This window comes from Heptranchias perlo, chromosome 3 (assembly GCF_035084215.1).
Source record: "Heptranchias perlo isolate sHepPer1 chromosome 3, sHepPer1.hap1, whole genome shotgun sequence".
Taxonomy (NCBI): domain Eukaryota; kingdom Metazoa; phylum Chordata; class Chondrichthyes; order Hexanchiformes; family Hexanchidae; genus Heptranchias; species Heptranchias perlo.
In genome coordinates, this window is record NC_090327.1 from 1,432,917 (window position 1) to 1,455,535 (window position 22,619).

The following is a 22,619-nucleotide window of genomic DNA, read 5'->3' on the forward strand; positions in this document are numbered from 1 at the left end:
ACGATTCCCTACATTACAACAGTGGCTACACTTCATTGGGCGTGAAGTGCTTTGGGACGTACTGGGATTGTGAAAGGTGCGACAGAAATGCAATTTCTTTGACTCGGGGATTGTAACATAAAAGCCGCACTCTGTACACCAACATCACAGGCCGTGAACTGCTCTCTCTTTACGTAAGGTGGACTGGAAAGCACCCTATTGAGATGGGGAGCACAGCCGTAAGCCAACAGCTGGTTTATTTGATATAAAGTGCGTGTAAGAACAGTATACAGCTTTCACAGTGCGGACAGTCAATTTCCTATACTCCTCCCTCATGGAAAAATAATAAAGTCACTACTGTACAACCTCTCGAGGTAAATCCACTTTCTGGCTAAGTTATTCCAAAGCTAGCCGGTTTACACTTTCAGTTTCTGCTGGTGAATACAGTGTGTAATCTGTGAGGAGGGTGGGGAGAGGGGGAAAGAGTGAGGAGGATGGGGGGAGAGAGAGAGAGAGAGAGAGAGAGAGGAAGGAGTGGTGGAGAGAGAGAAATAGAGGAGTGAGAGAGGGGAGGTGGAAAGAGAGAGAAATTGATTGATTGAGATTTAAGTCTGTGAAATTAGAGCCGGGCCGTTCAGGGGTGATGTCGGGAAGCATTTCTTTACACAAAGGGGAGTGGAAATCTGGAACTCTCTCCCCCAAAAAGCTGTTGAGGCCGGGGGTCAATTGAAAATTTCAAAGTGGAGATTGATAGATGTTTGTTGGGTCAGGGGATTAAGGGTTACGGAACCAAGGAATCTTAACCATGGAGTTAAGATACAGATCAGCCATGATCTAATCTAATGGCGGAACAGGCTCCTCCTGTTCCTAGGATGGAAGAGGCTCAAAAGCAGTCTTGCTTAAAGGAAAGCTCTTTTTTAAGGCAGCCCCTCACCAGCGACACTTACTCTCCCGGGGAAGAAGCGGCTGTTTTTAAACTTTCGCAAGAAGAAGGCGATGAAGAACGTGCCAGCCATCAGCACCAGTGACAGCAGTGCTGTGTTGGGCTCTCCCATCCGTTTCAGGGCCCCTGCGTTTGCCGTACTGTTGGTTACGTTGTGTAAGAGGATGGATGGCACTGTTGCATTTTCTGTAACGTTGGAACAGCCCCGGAGAGGATGGTCCTGGAAAATCTGTAAAAACACGAGTGGGTGAGGAGGGGTCACTCAGGGCAAAGGGCAGAACTCACCTGTCACAACACCCCCACCTCCCCAAAAACCCAACTCTGCCTAACCTCTGAAAGTCTTACTCCAGGGGCTTGGGTGTGAGGGGAGAGGATTATTACTGCAGGTTTCAGGGGAGAGGGGAGAGGATTATTACTGCAGGTTGCAGGGGAGAGGGGAGAGGATTATTACTGCAGGTTTCAGGGGAGAGGATTATTACTGCAGGTTTCGGGGGAAGAGGGGAGAGGAATATTACTGCAGGTTTCGGGGGAGAGGGGAGAGGATAATTACTGCAGGTTTCGGGGGAAGAGGGGAGAGGAATATTACTGCAGGTTTCGGGGGAGAGGGGAGAGGATTATCACTGCAGGTTTCGGGGGAGAGCGGATTATCACTCCAGTGCCTGGGTGTGAGGGGAGGGGGTTATGACTGCAGGTTTCGGGGGAAGAGGTGATTATTACTCCAGTGCCTGGGTGTGAGGGGAGAGGATTATTACTGCAGGTTTCAGGGGAGAGCGATTACTCCAGTGCCTGGGTGTGAGGGGAGGGGGTTATTATTGCAGGTTTCGGGTGAAGAGGTGATTATTACTCCAGTGCCTGGGTGTGAGGGGAGAGGATTATTACTGCAGGTTTCGGGGGAGAGGGGAGAGGATTATTACTGCAGGTTTCGGGGGAGAGGGGATTATTACTCCAGTGCCTGGGTGTGAGGGGAGAGGATTATTACTACAGGTTTCGGGGGAGAGGGGATTATTACTCCAGCGCCCAGGCAAGGTATCTTACCTTTACAAGCTTGTAGAATGTCTCATAAATAAATATCAGAGAGATGAGAAAAGCAAAGATTTCCTGGGTGAATCTGGAAATGAATCGAACCAAGAAGGAGCCTTCGAAAGCCACGATCAGCACCACAATGGCAATGAGCCAGAAGCCAATCCATACCCGGCCTGTCAGGTAGTCCATGCCATTAGAGTCACAGAACTGGAGGAAGGAAAGTGGTTGATCATCAGATTGTCATTAATGCCACAAAAGGAACAGAACAGAGAGGAGAAGCTGTTGAGAATCACCAAATGATGCATAAGAACATAAGAAATTGGAGCAGGAGTAGGCCAATCGGCCCCTCGAGCCTGCTCCGCCATTCAATAAGATCATGGCTGATCTGATCCCAACCACAAATCTGAAGAACACAAGAAGTCGGAGCAGGACCCGGCCACACAGCCCCTGGGCCCTCTCCGCCACCCACAGGGCATTGACCGATCCGAACTCAGCTTCATGTCCAATTTCCTGCCCGCTCCCCATAACCCCTAATTCCCTTTACTTCTAGAAAACTGTCTATTTCTGTTTTAAATTTATCTAATGATGTAGCTTCCACAGCTTCCTGGGGCAGCAAATTCCACAGACCTACCACCCTCTGAGTGAAGAAGTTTCTCCTCATCTCAGTTTTGAAAGAGCAGCCCCTTATTCTAAGATTATGCCCCCTAGTTCTAGTTTCACCCATCTTTGGGAACATCCTTACTGCATCCACCCGATCAAGCCCCTTCACAATCTTATATGTTTCAATAAGATCGCCTCTCATTCTTCTGAACTCCAATGAGTAGAGTCCCAATCTACTCAACCTCTCCTCATAGGTCTGCCCCCTCATCCCCGGGATTAACCGAGTGAACCTTCTTTGTACTGCCTCGAGAGCAAGTATGTCTTTTCTTAAGTATGGAGACCAAAACTGTATGCAGTATTCCAGGTGCGGTCTCACCAATACCCTATATAACTGCAGCAATACCTCCTTGTTTTTATATTCTATCCCCCTAGCAATAAAAGCCAACATTCCATTGGCTTTCTTGATCACCTGCTGCACCTGCATACCAACTTTTTGATTTTCTTGCACTAGGACCCCCAGATCCCTTTGTACTGCAGTACTTTCCAGTCTCTCGCCATTAAGAAAATAACTTGCTCTCTGATTTTTCCTGCCAAAGTGCATAACCTCACATTTTCCAATATTATATTGCATCTGCCAAATCTCCGCCCACTCACCCAGCCTGTCTATATCCCCCTGCAGGTTTTTTATGTCGTCCTCACTCTCTACTTTCCCTCCCATCTTTGTATCATCTGCAAATTTTGATATGTTGCACTCGGTCCCCTCCTCCAAATCGTTAATATAGATTGTAAAGAGTTGGGGACCCAGCACCGACCCCTGTGGAACACCACTGGTTACTGGTTGCCAGTCCGAAAATGAACCATTTATCCCAACTCTCTGCTTCCTGTTCGATAACCAATCCTCCACCCATGCCAGAATGTTACCCCCAATCCCGTGATTTTTTATCTTAAGTAATAATCTTTTATGTGGCACCTTGTCGAATGCCTTCTGGAAGTCTAAATACACTATGTCCACTGGTTCCCCTTTATCCACCCTGTACGTTATATCCTCAAAGAACTCAAGCAAATTTGTCAGACATGACTTCCCCTTCATAAAGCCATGCTGACTTTGTCCTATTAAATTATGCTTATCTAAATGTTCCGTTACTGTCTCCTTAATAATCGACTCCAAAATTTTACCCACCACAGATGTTAAGCTAACTGGCCTATAATTTCCAGCCTTCTGCCTACTACCCTTTTTAAATAACGGTGTTACATTAGCAGTTTTCCAATCTGCCGGGACCTCTCCTGAGTCCAGGGAATTTTGGAAAACTATCACCAAAGCATCCACAATCCCTACTGCCACTTCCCTCAAGACCCTAGGATGGAAGCCATCAGGTCCAGGGGATTTATCCGCTTTGAGTCCCATTATTTTACTGAGTACCATCTCCTGAGTGATTTTAATCATATTTAGCTCCTCCCCCCGTAGAGTCCCCTGTTTGTCCAGTATTGGGATATTCTTAGTGTCCTCTACTGTAAAGACTGAAACAAAATATTTGTTCAGCATTTTTGCCATCTCCATGTTTCCCACCATTAATTTCCCGGTCTCATCCTCTAAGGGACCTACGTTTGCCTTAGCCACCCTTTTTCTTTTTATATAACTATAGAAACTCTTGCTATCTGTTTTTATATTTTTTGCTAATTTCTTTTCATAATCTAACTTCCCTTTCTTAATCAATCCTTTCGTTACTTTTTGCTGTCTTTTGAAGAATTCCCAATCTTCTATCCTCCCACTAAGTTTGGCTACCTTATATGTCCTTGTTTTTAGTCGGATACTATCCTTAATTTCTTTACTTAACCACGGATGGCTGTCATTTCTTTTACACCCTTTTTTCCTCAGTGGAATATATTTATTTTGAAAGTTGTAAAATAACTCCCTAAATGAACACCACTGCTCATGTACCGTCTTACCCTTTAATCTAGCTTTCACTCCAGACTGTTGAGCTTGCACGGTCTCTCTCGTTTGCTTACATGCTCCTTTTGCCTCTGAGTTAGGAGGTTGTGGGTTCCAGTCTGACACTCCAGTGCTGTACTGAGGGAGTGCTGCGTTGTTGGAGGTGCCGTCTTTCAGATGTGAGTGTGCGAGTGAGCACGTGTGGTTGTGAGCGCGAGCCCATCAGTCAAGGACAGGATTGGGCTGGTTGTGATGGCCCCATGTAGTTGAATAGCCCGCTGACACTGATGAAGAACAGTTAGGTGGGTGGAGTCATGCCCGGCAGTTGCTGCCTGCGGAACCCTCACCGCGTGATTAATGTGTGAGTGAGTTTCAGAGTGAGAGAGTTTACTTATGCGTGTGAGTGCGTTTGGGAACGTGTACGTGTGCGAGAGTTTGTGTGTGTGTGTGTGTGTGTGTGTGTGTGTGTGTGTGTGTGTGTGTATACAAGTAAATTTTAAAGCAGATAATGAGGCCATTTCAGCCACTGTGCCTACGTGAATTTGTTGGGAGTGAGTTTAGGAGTAAGTGTGAATTTATGAGTGCATGTGTGTGGGACCAGGTATGTGCAGGAGAGTTTGCGTGTACCACAGCACACCTACTCCCTCTCTGCCTACACTACCAGGCACCAGTACTGGAGGACTGTTGGTGTGACACGTGTACTCACTAGGGTGGGGTATTAGAGGGTTGTTGGTGTGACACGTGTACTCACTAGGGTGGGGTATTAGAGGGTTGTTGGTGTCACACGTGCACTCACTAGGGTGGGGTATTAGAGGGTTGTTGGTGTGACACGTGTACTCACTAGGGTGGGGTATTAGAGGGTTGTTGGTGTGACACGTGTACTCACTAGGGTGGGGTATTAGAGGGTTGTTGGTGTCACACGTGTACTCACTAGGGTGGGGTATTAGAGGGTTGTTGGTGTGACACATGTACTCACCATTGCATTGGGGATCCTGAAGTGGTGTAACATTGTGTGCTGGCTCAGGGACTGATCAACTGGATGGAAAAAAACTGTTTTCAGCAACACGTAGATCGGACTCTTGACTCGCACTCACCTTAAAGAAAGCTTCTTCGAAGACAAGCAATGGGCCAGAAAACCCAACAATGAGCAGCGGTTGGGCCCCCAGCAAACCGAAGATAACCATTTGTATGGCCGTCGAAATGATGAGCTCGGAAACACCGATCAGACCCATAGTCTTTTCCCCTAAAACATGAGAAGATAACAATGACTGCCTCACAGAGTAATCCCATAATCACCCACCCTCGGGTAAATATTACACAGTAAATCTATAATCACCCACCCTCGGGTATATATTACACAGTAAATCTATAATCACCCACCCTCGGGTAAATATTACACAGTAAACCCATAATCGCCCACCTTCGGGTAAATATTACACAGTAAACTCAATCACCCACCCTCGGGTAAATATTACACAGTAAATCTATAATCACCCACCCTCGGGTAATTATTACACAGTAAATCAATAATCACCCACCTTCGGGTAAATATTACACAGTAAATCTATAATCATCCACCCTCGGGTAAATATTACACAGTAAATCTATAATCACCCACCCTCGGGTAAATATTACACGGTAAATCTATAATCACCCACCCTCGGGTAAATATTACACGGTAAATCTATAATCACCCACCCTCGGGTAAATATTACACGGTAAATCAATAATCACCCACCCTCGGGTAAATATTACACGGTAAATCAATAATCACCCACCCTCGGGTAAATATTACACAGTAAATCAATAATCACCCACCCTCGGGTAAATATTACACAGTAAATCTATAATCACCCACCCTCGGGTAAATATTACACAATAAATCAATAATCACCCACCCTCGGGTAAATATTACACAGTAAATCTATAATCACCCACCCTCGGGTAAATATTACACAATAAATCTATAATCACCCACCCTCGGGTAAATATTACACAGTAAACCCATAATCACCCACCCTCAGGTAAATATTACACAGTAAACTCAATCACCCACCCTCGGGTAAATATTACACAGTAAATCTATAATCACCCACCCTCGGGTAAATATTACACAGTAAACCCATAATCACCCACCCTCGGGTAAATATTACACAGTAAACCCATAATCACCTACCCTCGGGTAAATATTACACAGCAAATCCAAAATCCCCCATCTTTGGGACAATATTACACAGTAAACTCATAATGACCCAGCCTCGGGTAAATATTATACAGTAAATCTATAAGCACCCACCCTTGGGACAATATTAAACTGTAAATCTATAATCACCCACCCTTGGGTAAACATTATACAGTAAACCCATAATCACCCATCCTTGGGTAAATATTACACAGTAAATTCATAATCACCAACCCTCGGGTAAATATTACACTGAAAACCATATTCACCCACCCGGGTAATTATTACACAGTAAACCCATAATCACCCACCCTCGGGTAGATATTACACAGTAAACCCATAATCACCCACCCTCGGGTAGATATTACACTGTAAATCTATAATCACCAACCCTCGGGTAAATATTACACTGAAAACCATATTCACCCACCTGGGTAAATATTATACAGTAAATTCATAATTACCCACCCTCAGGTAAATATTACACAGTATATCTATGATCACCCAACCTCAGGTAAATATTATACAGTAAATCTGTAACCACCCACCCTCGGGTAAATATTATGCAGTAAACCCACACACCAATGCCACTTTATGAGCAGTGGGTGAGCTGCCCATTATTATTGGAAGGGCTGAGATCAGGATGGCCCAGGGTGTTTGCCCTGCCTCACGCTCCTCATCCTAGTGACCCCATCTTCATGTGTGAGCCCAGACGGTGAGTGCGGACAGGACTATTCAACAATGACGCCATCACAGCCTGTACTCCTCTGATTTCCACAGGGATACCTGGGAGCAGTGCGCTCCCAATCCAGGGCAGGAGTACAACGATCCCAGCAAACATTCCAAATTGATGTGCTTGTACGACACACCTCGGGGCTTTTCGCTTTTTCTGCGTTCTCTAACCACACTGTAAGGTCGATGGCGACCATTCCTGCAACCCTTTCCACTAAACATCGAACTGGCCGCTGGCCTATTGGTACTCCCTTATTTGTTGTTATTTGTTCTTGGTACATGGTTGACACTGGCAAGGCAACGTTGGCTGCCCATCTCTCGTTGCTGTGAGAGCATTGATAGTCAACCACATAGTGCGGGACTGGAGTCAGGGGAGTTCTCCCCGGTGTCCTGGCCAATATTTATCACTCAACCAGCATCATTAAAACAGATTATCTGGTCATTATCTCATCGTTATTTGTGGGATTTTGCTGTGTGCAAATTGGCTGCCGCGTTTCCTACATTACAACACTTCAAAAGTACTTCATTGGTTGTGAAGGACTTTGGGATGTCCTAAGGTTGTGAAAGGCCCGATAGAAATGAAACTTTTTCCAGTGCCTCCGAGCTGTGAGCAAAACCTGCAGCTACAGGTGACCGGAGGTGAGGTCTCTTACCGAGTAACCCCCCAAAGGTGATGGCTGGGGAGAGACAAGCGAAGTAAATGAAGATGATGGCAGCCATACACTGTGGGTTCAGGGCATCCTTAAAGTCACTCAGGTACGTGGGGTATCTCCGGCGTGCGTCCCGGATCACCCCCCCGAACGGCTTGCCCGTCCGTCTCAGAGGGTCCGCCTCGTCCGGCTTCTTTGGTTTCAGGAGCGCTGCGAGGAACGAGAGCGAAAGTCACTGAAAACAGCAGTTTAGAAAATTCAGTTCAAGGCAGAACGTGATTAATGGCTCCCCATTTGAACCTCCTCCCCTTCGTTCCCCACCCGCCCGCCCGCCCTTCTCCCCCTCCCGCCTCACCCTCTGTCGCCTGCCTCTCTCTCCCCCTCCTCCCCTCCTCTCACTGGGGTATGGTTTGACCGTCAACCCTCAGATACCTTGCTCAATTGGCCGCTCTTCATTTGTGAGCCAAGACAGTGAGCAGAGGCAGACTATTTTACCATGGGGGGGCATCACACACAAGTGGACTAGGGTACGATAGCATAGTGGTTATGTTAATGGACTAGTAATCCAGAGGCCTGGACTAATAATCCGGAGTCATGAGTTCAAATCCCGCCACGGCAGCTGGGGAATTTAAATTCAATTAATAAAATCTAGAATTAAAATAAGAGTATCAGTAATGGAGCGAACCAACACGAGGGAAAAACTTACTTGTCTCGTCCTCACCAATCTACCTGTCGCAAATGCATCTGTCCATGACAGTATTGGTAGGATGAAGGAACGGCGATATATTTCCAAGTCGGGATGGTGTGTGACTTGGAGGGGAACGTGCAGGTGGTGTTGTTCCCATGTGCCTGCTGCTCTTGTCCATCTAGGTGGTAGAAGTCGTGGGCTTGGGAGGTGCTGTCGAAGAAGCCTTGGCGAGTTGATGCAGTGCATCCTGTGGATGGTACACACTGCAGCCACGGTGCACCGGTGGTGAAGGGAGTGAATGTTTAGGGTGGTGGATGGGGTGCCAATCAAGCGGGCTGCTTTGTCCTGGATGGTGTCGAGCTTCTTGAGTGTTGTTGGAGCTGTACTCATCCAGGCAAGTGGAGAGTATTCCATCACACTCCTGACTTGTGCCTTGTAGATGGTGGAAAGGCTTTGGGGAGTCAGGAGGTGAGTCACTTGCCACAGAATACCCAGCCTCTGACCTGCTCTTGTAGCCACAGTATTTATATGGCTGGTCCAGTTAAGTTTCTGGTCAATGGTGACCCCCAGGATGTTGATGGTGGGGGATTCGGCGATGGTAATGCCGTTGAATGTCAAGGGGAGGTGGTTAGACTCTCTCTTGTTGGAGATGGTCATTGCCTGGCACTTGTCTGGCGCGAATGTTACTTGCCACTTATCAGTCCAAGCCTGGATGTTGTCCAGGTCTTGCTGCATGCGGGCTCGGACTGCTTCATTATCTGAGGGGTTGGGAATGGAACTGAACACTGTGCAGCCGTCATTTCTGATGGAGGGAAGGTCATTGATGAAGCAGCTGAAGATGGTTCGGCCTAGGACACTGCCTTGAGGAACTCCTGCTGCAATGTCCTGGGGCTGAGATGATTGGCCTCCAACAACCACTACCATCTTCCCTTGTGCTAGGTATGACTCCAGCCACTGGAGAGTTTTCCTCCTGATTCCCATTGACTTCAATTTTACTAGGGCTCCTTGGTGCCACACTCGGTCAAATGCTGCCTTGATGTCAAGGGCAGTCACTCTCACCTCACCTCTGGAATTCAGCTCTTTTGTCCATGTTTGGACCAAGGCTGTAATGAGGCCTGGAGCCGAGTGGTCCTGGCGGAAAGATTCAGAACAGATCTAGCAGCTCAAAACTGGGCATCCATGAGGCGCTATGGGCCTTCAGCAGCAGCAGAATTGTATTCCAGCACAATCTGTAACCTCATGGCCCGGCATATTCCTTACTCTACCATTACCAACAAGCCAGGGGATCAACCCTGGTTCAATGAGGAGTGTAGAAGAGCATGCCAGGAGCAGCACCAGGCATACCTAAAAATGAGGTGCCAACCTGGTGAAGCTACAACTCAGGACAACATGCATGCTAAACAGCGGAAGCAACATGATATAGACAGAGCTAAGCGATTCTACAACCAACGGATCAGATCAAAGCTCTGAAGTCGTGAATGGTGGTGGACAATTAAACAACTAACAGGAGGAGGAGGCTCTGTAAACACCCCCATCCCCAATGATGGTGGAGTCTAGCACAAAAGACAAGGCTGAAACGTTTGCAACCATCTTCAGCCAGAAGTACCGAGTGGATGATCCATCTCGGCCTCCTCCCGATATCCCCACCATCACAGAAGCCAGTCTTCAGCCAATTCGATTCACTCCCCCACCATCAACATCCTGGGGGTCACCACTGACCAGAAACTTAACTGGACCAGCCATATAAATATTGTGGCTACAAGAGCAGGTCAGAGGCTGGGTATACTGCGGCGAGTGACTCACCTCCTGACTCCCCAAAGCCTTTCCACCATCTACAAGGCACAAGTCAGGAGTGTGATGGAATACTCTCCACTTGCCTGGATGAGTGCAGCTCCAACAACACTTAAGAAGCTCAACACCATGCAGGTCAAAGCAGCCCGCTTGATTGGCACCCCATCCACCACCCTAAACATTCACTCCCTTCACCACCAGCGCACTGTGGCTGCAGTGTGCACCATCCACAGGATATCCACTGCAGCAAATCGCCAAGGCTTCTTCGACAGCACCTCCCAAACCCATGACCTCTACCACCTAGAAGGGCAAGGGCAGCAGGCACATGGGAACAACACCACCTGCACGTTCCCCTCCAAGTCACACACCATCCCCACTTGGAAATATATCGCCGTTCCTTCATCGTCGCTGGGTCAAAATCCTGGAACTCCCTTCCTAACAGCACTGTGGGAGAACCTTCACCACACGGACTGCAGCGGTTCAAGAAGGCGGCTCACCACCACCTTCTCAAGGGAAATTAGGGATGGGTGATGGAATCAATGTCATGGAAGCAGAGTCTGTGTTGGGGCCCAAGATAATGGCTTCAGTTTTCCCAGTGTCGAGTTGGAGGAAGTTATGGCTCATCCAGGGTTAAAGGCCATTAACAGCCTTCACTCAGGCACATGGATAAAATGGACGGTGAGGCAAACGAGAGGTCAGGAGGGGTGATGAAAAGCTTGGTCAGAGGTAGGTTTTAAGGAGGGTCTTAAAGGAGGAGGGAGAGAGGTGGAGAGGTTTAGGGAGGGAACTCCAGGGTGTGGGAACCAGGTAGCTGAAGGCACGGCCGCCAATGGTGGGGCAAAGGGAGGAGGGGGTGCAGAAGAGGTCAGAGTTCGAGGAATGGAGAGTTTGGGGAAGCGGTAGTAGGGCTGGAGGAAGTTACAGAGATAGAGAGGGGATAGGCCATGAAGGGATTTCAACACGAGGATGAGAATTTTAAATTTGGAGGACCGGGAGCCAATGTCAGACAAGCAATCTGACAGCACAGTAGCAGTTAAAGGAGGTAGAGCTGGGTATCATCACTGTACATGCGGGAGATGACTCCATGAATGCTGATATCATCGGAGGGTCCCAGTATCCAGGAATCGAGATTCCAGTGAGGCACTGAGGGTCCCAGTGAGATACTGAGGGTCCCAGGGAATCGATATCCCAGTGAGATACTGAGGGTCCCAGGGTATTGAGATTCCAGTGAGATACTGAGGATCCCAGTGAGGTACTGAGGGTCCCAGGATATCGAGATTCCAGTGAGATACTGAGGATCCCAGTGAGATACTGAGGATCCCAGGGAATCGAGATCCCAGTGAGATACTGAGGATCCCAGGGAACCGATATCCCAGTGAGATACTGAGGATCCCAGGGAATCGAGATCCCAGTGAGATACTGAGGATCCCAGGGAACCGATATCCCAGTGAGGCACTGAGGTTCCCAGGGAACCGATATCCCAGAGAGATACTGAGGATCCCAGGGAATCGAGATCCCAGTGAGATACTGAGGATCCCGGGGAATCGAGATCCCAGTGAGATACTGAGGGTCCCAGGGAATCGATATCTCAGTGAGGCAGTGAGGTACTGAGGGTCCCAGGGAATGGATACCTCGGTGAGGTACTGAGGGTCCCAGGGAATGGATATCCCAGTGAGGCACTGAGGATCCCAGGGAATCGAGATCCCAGTGAGATACTGAGGGTCCCAGGGAATCGATATCTCAGTGAGGCAGTGAGGCACTGAGGATCCCAGGGAATCGAGATCCCAGTGAGATACTGAGGATCCCAGGGAACCGAGATCCCAGTGAGATACTGAGGATCCCAGGGAATCGAGATCCCAGTGAGATACTGAGGATCCCAGGGAACCGATATCCCAGTGAGATACTGAGGTTCCCAGGGAATCGAGATCCCAGTGAGGCACTGAGGTTCCCAGGGAACCGATATCCCAGTGAGATACTGAGGATCCCAGGGAACCGATATCCCAGTGAGATACTGAGGATCCCAGTGAGATACTGAGGATCCCAGGGAACCGATATCCCAGTGAGATACTGAGGATCCCAGGGAACCGATATCCCAGTGAGATACTGAGGATCCCAGTGAGATACTGAGGATCCCAGTGAGATACTGAGGATCCCAGGGAACCGATATCCCAGTGAGATACTGAGGATCCCAGGGAATCGAGATCCCAGTGAGATACTGAGGATCCCAGGGAATCGAGATCCCAGTGAGATACTGAGGATCCCAGGGAACCGATATCCCAGTGAGATACTGAGGGTCCCAGGGAATCGATATCTCAGTGAGGCAGTGAGGGTCCCAGTGAGGTACTGAGGGTCCCAGGGAATGGATATCCCAGTGAGGTACTGAGGGTCCCAGTGAGATACTGAGGGTCCCAGTAAGATACTGAGGGTCCCAGTGAGATACTGAGGGTCCCAGGGAATGGATACCTCGGTGAGGCACTGAGGATCCCAGGGAATGGATACCTCGGTGAGGCACTGAGAGGCCCAGGGAATGGATACCTCGGTGAGGCACTGAGGGGCCCAGGGAATGGATACCTCGGTGAGGCACTGAGGGTCCCAGGGAATGGATATCCCAGTGAGGCAGTGAGGGTCCCAGGGAATGGATATCCCAGTGAGGTATTGAGGGTCCCAGTGAGGCACTGAGGATCCCAGGGAATGGATATCCCAGTGAGGCACTGAGGGTCCCAGGGAATCGATATCCCAGTGAGGCAGTGAGGGTCCCAGGGAATGGATACCTCAGTGAGGAGTCAGTGTCTCGATCACCGGAAGGGAGAAAGCTGTTGAGGAAAGTGAATGAGACTTACCCGCCTGACTAAAGGGCGATTTCATTCAGCGGTCCAGCTAATGAATTTCATCAGGCTGCCTACCTCGCTCCTCTTGACTCTTGATCTCCTTGGCCAGCACCTTGTCCTCTTTTGCCTGTCTCTTCTTCAGCATCTTGCGCTGGAACTGGGCGACCGACAGCAGCAGCTCTTCCCCAGGGACGTCAGATGGAGGGACCACTATACTGCTGTCCAGAAACTCGTTGATCGCACTCAGCAAATCGCTACGATCGTCTGCCTGGTAAGCAGCTCGGTGAAAATTCTGTAAAACAAGAGCTGAGTGAGGCTCGCAGAAACAAACAAGGATTGGGGAGGGAGGGGGATAGAGGCGGGGAGTGAGAGAGCGAGAGAGAGCACGAGAGTGTGGAAGAGACAGACAGAGGAAAAAAGACAGACGAGAGAAACAAGAGACGGAGAGAGAAAAAGACTGTGATGCAGAGAGAGACCGGTAGATAGAGAGGGAGGGAAATATATCGCCGTTGCTTCATCGTCGCTGGGTCAAAATCCTGGAACTCCCTTCCTAACAGCACTGAGGGAGAACCGTCACCACACGGACTGCAGCGGTTGAAACTAGAACGAGGGGGCATAATCTTAGAATAAGGGGCTGCTCTTTCAAAACTGAGATGAGGAGAAACTTCTTCACTCAGAGGGTAGTAGGTCTGTGGAATTTGCTGCCCCAGGAAGCTGTGGAAGCTACATCATTAAATAAATTTAAAACAGAAATAGACAGTTTCCTAGAAGTAAAGGGAATTAGGGGTTACGGGGAGCGGGCAGGAAATTGGACATGAATTTAGATTTGAGGTTAGGATCAGATCAGCCATGATCTTATTGAATGGCGGAGCAGGCTCGAGGGGCCGATTGGCCTACTCCTGCTCCTATTTCTTATGTTCTTATGTTAAGGCAGCTCACCACCACCTTCTCAAGGGCAATTAGGGATGAGCAATAAATGTTGGCCTCGCCACTGATGCCCACATCCCATGAACGAATAAAAAACAGACAGAGGAAGGGAGACAGATGAGAGAGACAGAGAGAGAAAGAGAGAGCGAGAGCGCGGAAGAGACAGACAGGGGATGAAAAGCAGACGAAAGAAACAAGAGACGGAGAGAGAAAAAGACTGATGAGGAGAGAGATAAAGACAGAGAAAGAGAGACAGGTAGATAGAAAGGAAGAGCCTAACAGACGAAGAGAGAGAGATGAGAGAGACAGAGAGAGAAAGAGAGATATAGAAAGGGAGAGGTAGAGATGAAGGAGAGGGAAAGGATGGGAAAGAAAGAGAAAATGATAGAGATAAGGAGACAGAGACATATGTTAAATGATGAAGGGCCCTCCGCTATGTCTCCCTTTAAGATGCTGACAGACTTGCTGAGTATTTCCAGCTGTTGTGTCTTTTATCTGATTCCAGTTCTGTGGTTTGTCTTTTTACCTGGTGTATATTTGATTTTATTAGTAAACTGGACTGGGATGTGAGCTGTGGAAGTTGTAGTCGCGTTCGTTCAGACTGCACCTCCCACCGGTTTTGCCCCGACTGAAGGCACTCGGGAGGGGGGGAAGGAGAGAGCGCGCGGGGGGGGGGGGGGGAAGGAGAGAGCGCACGGGGGGGGGGGGGGGGGGAAGGAGGAGAGAGCGCACGGGGGGGGGGGGGGGGGGAGGAGAGAGCGCGCGGGGGGGGGGGGGGGGGGGGAGGAGGAGATAGCGGGGGGGGGGGGCACTAATGTCCTCCGGGGACGGGAACCTGCCGCCCTGACCCGGTCTGGGCCCACACCTCACCCCAGCCCCACACTCTGGGTGGGAGGCTCCGAATGCCCTCGGGGTAACTGGGGATGGGCAATAGATGCGGGTTTCCCAGTGTCACCCCAATCCTAACAAATAAAACGTTGTTCACACAGACAGCGATTGACATGTGGAATAAACTCATACAATTACATCGAATGCACAGCACAGAAACAGGCCATTCGGCCCAACAGGTCTATCCCGGTGTTTATGCTCCACACGAGCCTCCTCCCTCCCTACTCCATCTCACCCTATCACCATATCCTTCTATTCCTTTCTCCCTCATGTGTTTATCCAGCTTCCCCTTAAATGTATCTACACTATTCGCCTCAACTACTCCTTGTGGGAGCGAGTTCCACATTCTCACCACTCTCTGGGTAAAGAAGTTTCTCCTGAATTCCCTATTGGATTTATTAGTGATTATCTGATATTTATGCCCCGAGTTCTGGTCTCCCCCACAAGTGGAAACATCTTCTCTACGTCTACCCTATCAAACCCTTTCATAATCTTCAAGACCTCTATCAGGTCACCCCTCAGCCTGTTCAATCTTTCCTGATCGGTGTAACCTCTCAGTTCTGGTATCATCCTTGAAAATCATTTTTGAACTTTCTCCAGTGCCTCTTATATCCCTGGAACCATTAAACATGCAATGGGGAGACTTCAGCATCTTTCTGAACGGATGAATTAAGACAGGGTGAATGGCCTCCCTCAATCTTGTGACTTCCCCAGGACTGGCCAAAGCCCTCACCCTGTCCGACATGAGGGTGGAGATGGAGCGCCCGATCTCGTGGTAGTCCATGTTGCTCGTGCTCGGTCCCAGCAGAATGAAGAGGAATCGGACAGGGACGGGAACCTCCAGCACCGACTCCAGCTCCACAGCCGTCTGCAGTCGCACGTAGGCTATGGTCGGATGTTCCAGGAACTCGACACAGCCTGGTGGGAAAGGAGAGGAGACGTTCTCACTGTCACAACGTGCCTCAAGGGTTCAGGAAAGCAACACGCGCAAAGGAAACGGGTTAGATACAGAGTAAAGCTCCCTCTACACTGTCCCATCAAACACTCCCAGGGCAGGTACAGCATGGGTTAGATACAGAGTAAAGCTCCCTCTACACTGTCCCATCAAACACTCCCAGGGCAGGTACAGGGTTAGATACAGAGTAAAGCTCCCTCTACACTGTCCCATCAAACACTCCCAGGGGCAGGTACAGGGTTAGATACAGAGTAAAGCTCCCTCTACACTGTCCCATCAAACACTCCCAGGGCAGGTACAGCATGGGTTAGATACAGAGTAAAGCTCCCTCTACACTGTCCCATCAAACACTCACAGGGCAGGTACAGGGTTAGATACAGAGTAAAGCTCCCTCTACACTGTCCCATCAAACACTCCCAGGGCAGGTACAAGGTTAGATACAGAGTAAAGCTCCCTCTACACTGTCCCATCAAACACTCCCAGGGCAGGTACAGGGTTAGATACAGAGTAAAGCTCCCTCTACACTGTCCCATCAAACACTCCCAGGAAAGGTACAGGATTAGATACAGAGTAAAGCTCCCTCTACACTGTCCCATCAAACACTCCCAGGGCAGGTACAGGGGTAGATACAGAGTAAAGCTCCCTCTACACTGTCCCGTCAAACACTCCCAGGGCAGGTTCGGTGGGTGCATGGGGTCGGCCGGTCAGTCAGTAGAGTCACTCGGTAGGTAGGGTCAGTCAGTAGGTAGGCAAGGTCGGTCGCTCAGTCGGTTGATAGGCAGTGTCAGTCGGTCGGCAGGGTCGGTCGGTCAGTAGACAGGGTCGGTCGGTCGATAGGCAGGGTCAGTCGGTCGGTAGTCAGGGTCGGTCGGTAGTCAGGGTCGGTCGGTAGTCAGGGTCGGTCGGTCAATCGGTAGTCAGGGTCGGTCGGTAGGTAGGGTCGGTCAGTCGGTAGTCAGGGTCAGTCGGTAGTCAAGGTTGGTTGGTAGGGTCGGTCAGTCAGTCGGTAGTCAGGGTCAGTCGGTAGTCAGGGTCGGTCAGTCGGTAGTCGGTGTCGGTCGGTAGGGTCGGTCGGTAGTCAGGGTTGGTTGGTAGGGTCGGTCGGTCAGTAGTCAGGGTCGGTCGGTCAGTAGACAGGGTCGGTCGGTAGTCAGGGTCGGTTCGTAGTCAGGGTCGGTCGGTCAGTCGGTAGTCAGGGTCGGTCGGTAGGTAGGGTCGGTCAGTCGGTAGTCAGTGTTGGTCGGTCGGTAGTCAGGGTTGGTTGGTAGGGTCGGTCGGTAGTCAGGGTTGGTTGGTAGGGTGGGTCAGTCAGTCGGTAGTCAGGGTCAGTCGGTAGTCAAGGTTGGTTGGTAGGGTCGGTCAGTCAGTCGGTAGTCAGGGTCAGTCGGTAGTCAGGGTCGGTCAGTCGGTAGTCGGTGTCGGTCGGTAGGGTCGGTCGGTAGTCAGGGTTGGTTGGTAGGGTCGGTCGGTCAGTAGTCAGGGTCGGTCGGTCAGTCGGTAGTCAGGGTCGGTCGGTCAGTAGGCAGGGTCGGTCGGTCGGTAGGGTCGGTCGGTAGTCAGGGTCGGTCGGTCCGTCGGTAGTCAGGGTCGGTCGGTCCGTCGGTAGTCAGGGTCGGTCGGTCCGTCGGTAGTCAGGGTCCGTCGGTAGTCAGGGTCCGTCGGTAGTCAGGGTCCGTCGGTAGTCAGGGTCCGTCGGTAGTCAGGGTCCGTCGGTAGTCAGGGTCCGTCGGTAGTCAGGGTTGGTTGGTTGGTAGGGTCGGTCAGTCGGTAGTCAGGGTTGGTCGGTAGTACTGTGCGATGTGAACGCTGTTGTATAAACGCGTCCTCTTATGTTCCCAGTGTGTGTGGTTGAGTCTCGCTCAGGCAAGGTTTTTACGCAGTGCACTTTGCAGATATTGCCAGAGCCAGAGTTTTGAAAGTCTCTCCCGAGAGGTGATGTAAGTGATGGGAGCGGAAGGTTAAGATTGTGGTCGGTGGCTTCGATCGGCAGTGGCTCCAGACCAAGGCGTCTAACAAAGGATGTTCACTAAAAACACGAAACCACTGTTGCTGGAAAAAGCCAGCAGTCCAGGCAGTGTCAGAGAGAGAGATGGTCAGAAACGGAAGCTGGAAAGTTCAGTGTTCCTCACCTACGAGGACGACCGTGGCCTCTGCGTTACACGGGATTTTCTCCAGGAGTTTGAGCTCATGTTTGGACCTCGATCTGGTCATCTCGGTGGACAGTGGACATTCTTTCTGTAAGAGATGGAGAAAGGGGTTACAGGCAGAGACCGATGGATAATCGGGAGGGCGAGGGCCCGCGCCGGGGGGGGAGGGGGAGAGTGGGATGAGGGAGGGGGGAGAGTGGGATGAGGGAGGGGGGAGAGTGGGATGAGGGAGGGGAGAGTGGGATGAGGGAGGGAGAGGGGGGAGAGGGGGAGGGGGAGGGAGAGGGGAGGGGAGGGAGAGGGGGAGGGAGAGGGGAGGAGAGGGGGAGGGAGGGGTGAGAGAGGGGGAGGGAGGGGTGAGAGAGGGGTGAGAGAGGGGGAGGGAGGGGTGAGAGAGGGGGAGGGAGGGGTGAGAGAGGGGGAGGGAGGGGTGAGAGAGGGATGAAGGGAGGGGGGAAAAGGAGGGGGGAAAAGAGGGAGGGAGTGAGAGGGTTGAGAGAGGGGTGAGAGTGTTGGGAGAGGGGGAGATAGAGGGGGGGAAGGGGATGGAGACAGAATGGGTAGGCGGAGAGAGGGAGAGAGAGAGAGAGAGAGAGAGAGAGAGGGAGAGAGAGAGACCATTTACAGTTAGAGACTGACATGTTATCATGAGAGAAAGAGATAGGAGGGTGGAAGATGGACAAAGGGAGAGAGTTAGAGAGAGACCGACACATTATCAGGAGGGAGGGAGGGGAGGGGGAGGGGGAGAGGGGGGGAGGGGGAGGGGAGGGGAGGGAGGGGGAGGGGAGGGGGGGAGAGGGAGGGAGAGGGAGAGGGAGGGAGGGAGGGAGGGGGAGGGAGAGGGAGGGAGGGGGAGGGAGAGGGAGGGAGGGGGAGGGAGAGGGAGAGGGAGGGAGGGGGAGGGAGGGAGGGAGGGGAGGGAGGGAGAGAGAGGAGGGAGAGGGAGGGGGAGCGAGGGAGGGGAGGGGGAGCGAGGGAGGGGAGGGGGAGCGAGGGAGGGGAGGGGGAGCGAGGGAGGGGAGGGGGGAGCGAGGGAGGGGAGGGGGAGCGAGGGAGGGGAGGGGGAGCGAGGGAGGGGAGGGGGAGCGAGGGAGGGGAGAGGGAGGGAGGGAGGGTGGGTGGGAGGGAGGGAGGGAGGGTGGGTGGGTGGGAGGGATTGAGGGAGGGAGAGCAGTTAGAGACTGATGGGTTATCAGGGGAGGCTGAGGGAGGGAGGGAGGGGGAGAGGGAGGGAGGGGGAGGGGGAGAGGGAGGAGGGGGAGAGGGAGGGGGGGAGGGAGAGGGGGAGGGAGGGGGAGAGGGAGGGAGGGGGAGGGGGAGAGGGAGGGGGAGAGGGAGGGGGAGAGGGAGGGGAGAGGGAGAGAGGGAGGGGGAGAGGGAGGGGGAGGGGGAGAGGGGAGAGGGAGGGAGGGGGAGAGGAGAGGGAGGGAGGGGGAGAGGGAGAGGGAGGGAGGGAGGGGGAGAGGGAGGGGGAGAGGGAGGGGGAGAGGGAGGGAGGGAGGGGGAGAGGGAGAGAGGGAGGGGGAGAGGGAAGGAGGGAGGGGAGAGGAGAGAGGGAGGGGGAGAGGGAGGGAGGGGGAGGAGGGAGGGAGGGAGAGGGAGAGGGAGAGGGAGGGAGGGAGAGGGAGGGAGGGAGGAGGGAGAGGAGGGAGGGAGGGAGGGAGAGGGAGGGGGAGGGGAGGGGGAGAGGGAGGGAGAGGGAGGGGGAGGGGGAGGGGAGAGGGAGGGAGGGGAGAGGGAGGAGGGGAGGGAGGGGAGAGGGAGGGAGGGGAGAGGGAGGGAGGGAGGGGAGAGGGAGGGAGGGAGGGGAGAGGGAGGGAGGGAGGGAGGGAGGGAGGGGAGAGGGGAGGGGAGGGAGGGGAGAGGGGGAGAGGGAGGGGGAGGAGGTGGAGGGGGAGGGGGAGGGGAGGGGGAGGGGAGGGGGAGAGGGAGGAGGAGAGGGAGGGAGGGAGAGGGAGGGGGAGAGGGAGTGGAGGGGAGGGGGAGCGGAGGGGGAGAGGGAGGGGTTAGAGGGAGGGGAGAGGAGGGGAGAGGGAGGGGTGAGCTGGGAGAGGGAGGTGGAGGGGGAGAGGGAGGGAGAGGGAGAGGGCTTTCTGTGTGGCTGTTTCGCGGAGGGGGAAGGAGGGAGAGGGAGAGGGAGTGGAGCTTCGTGGCGAGAGCGGAGGGCTGGTGTCTGTTTCTGGAGGGGGTTCGTTGGGCTATTGCTGATGCGTTTTCTCGGTCGGTGCTCGTTGCGTTTCGGGTCGGAGAGGGAGAGTGAGAGGAGGGGGAGAGGGAGAGGGAGACCAGTCTGGAGCTGTTCGGACCCGTTGCACTCCAGGGGTCGCAGCCTTTATCCATCGACTTTACCGCAGCCTCCACGTCGATGCATTGAGCCACAGACCAAGATATGAACCCTGGGCTCAGTGCCACACCAGCTGGTATCTCTGGACCATACGAGGACGCCTCTCAATCCCTGTGGTCCCACTAACCACAAGCTTAAACCCGTGAAATATCAGTCCTCGATACAGCAACGAGCAGTCCAAAAAAGCGCCAACCCAGGCAACAGTGACCCCCTACTGACCTCGACACTGTCCACTGTCACTTTGGTCTCGGTATCAGGATTCTCCCCCATCAGTGGCTGGGTCAGCGAGGGTTCGGAGGACGGAGCAATATGGTTCTGGCTGTGATGGTGGGGGCAGCAGTGAGCCCAAACTCGCTGTCGAGATGTTGCGTGAAACGTGAAATCCTTTTCTTTATTGGGGTGGCTTTAAAATCAAGAGAAGAGAAGAGTTTGTCTTTTCATTCGGTTTCTCCCCTTCTCACCCCCTGCCTCCCCCTCCCTGTTTTAAAGTCACTTGTCTTTCTCGACGAGGATGTTCCCAGTGGATAGTCGAGAGCAGGGCTCCACAGCTTCCCCGGCTCTTCTGGTGAACTGAAGTCAGTTCATTCTGCCCAGCACATGTGCAACACTAACACACTGTCACAGTTGAAAAGGTTACCCCAACTCTCCCTTCAACAACTACTTGCATTTATATAGCGCCTTTTACGTAGTGAAAAGTCCCCAAGATGCTTCACAGGAGTGATTATCACTCAGACTTTGACACCAAACCACGAAAGGAGATATTAGGACAGGTGGGGTCAAAGAGGCAGGTTTTAAGGCGCGTCTTCAAGGAGGAGAGAGAGGCGGAGAGGTTTAGGGAGGGAATTCCAGAGCTTAGGGCCCAGGCAGCTGAAGGCACGGCCGCCAACGGTGGAGCGCAGTAAGTGGGGAGTGCGCAAGAGGCCGTAAAATGGAGGAACACAGAGATCTCGGAGGGTTGTAGGGCTGGAGGAGATTACAGAGATAGGGAGGGGGGCGAGGCCATGGAGGGATTTGACAACATAAAGAGACTTTTAAAATCAAGGCATTCCTGGGCCAGGAGCTGATGAAGATCAGGGAGCACAGGGTGAGCGGGACTTGGTGCGAGTTAGGATACAGGCAGCAAGCTTTGCATGAGCTGAAGTTTATGGAGGTGGAAGATGAGGGGCTGGCCAGGAAAACATTGGAATAGTCTCCAATATCCCTCCCCATCACACCTGAATCCTGCTGGGGCACTGGCAAAGATGAGCATTTGGACAAATAAGCTCTAATCAGAGAGAGCCAGCATGGATTTGTAAAGGGTGAATCATTCTCACAAACTTAGTTGAATTTTTGAGGTCACAAACGTGGTTGATAAGGGAGTGTCTCTGGGTGTTATTTATATGGACTTCCAGAAGACATCTGACAAAGTTCCACATAAGAGACTCTTAACAAAAATGAGAGCTGATGGAATTGGAGGCAACCTGTTGGCTTGGAGAGGGAATTGGTTAGTAGGTGACAGAGAGTGGGGATAGACTCTGATTGGCCGGATGTGACTAGTGGCGTCCCTCAGCGATCTGTCCTGGGGCCACAGCTTTTCACTATATTGATAAGTGACTTGGATGAAGGAATAGAGAGTGGTGTATCTCAGTTTACTGACGACACTAAGTTAGGTGGCACAGTAAACAGTGTAGATGGGAGCAGAAACTTTCAAAGGGACATCGATAGATTCAGTGAGTGGGGAAAACTGGGGCAGATGGAGTTTAATGTGGGGAAAGTGTGAGGTCACCCAGTTTGGACCGAAGAAAGACAAATCAGAATATTCTCTAAATGGTGAGAAGCAGGAACTGTGGAGGAGCAGAGAGATTTAGGGGTCCAGAAATCACTAAAAACTAGTGGGCAGGTACAAAGAATAATTAGAAAGGTGAATGGGATGTTGGCCTTTATCTCGGGGGCTGGAATACAAAGGGGAGGAAGTGATGGTCCAGTTGTCCAGAGCTCTGGTCAGACCACATCTGGAGACAGTTCTGGGCCCC

General features: G+C 51.8%; 1 protein-coding gene across 1 annotated transcript in view; it reads right to left on the reverse strand.

Annotated features, from left to right (window-relative positions):
* The window catches only part of LOC137309261 (anion exchange protein 2-like), a 61,191-nt gene that overhangs the window by 23,178 nt on the left and 15,394 nt on the right, over positions 1–22,619 (reverse strand). Inside the window, 10 exon segments of the mRNA XM_067977527.1 lie at positions 927–1,151; positions 1,958–2,152; positions 5,570–5,718; positions 8,043–8,249; positions 13,422–13,638; positions 15,895–16,079; positions 18,246–18,351; positions 20,827–20,934; positions 20,936–20,982; positions 20,985–21,010. Of these exon segments, the coding sequence (XP_067833628.1) occupies positions 927–1,151; positions 1,958–2,152; positions 5,570–5,718; positions 8,043–8,249; positions 13,422–13,638; positions 15,895–16,079; positions 18,246–18,351; positions 20,827–20,934; positions 20,936–20,982; positions 20,985–21,010 (1,465 nt within the window).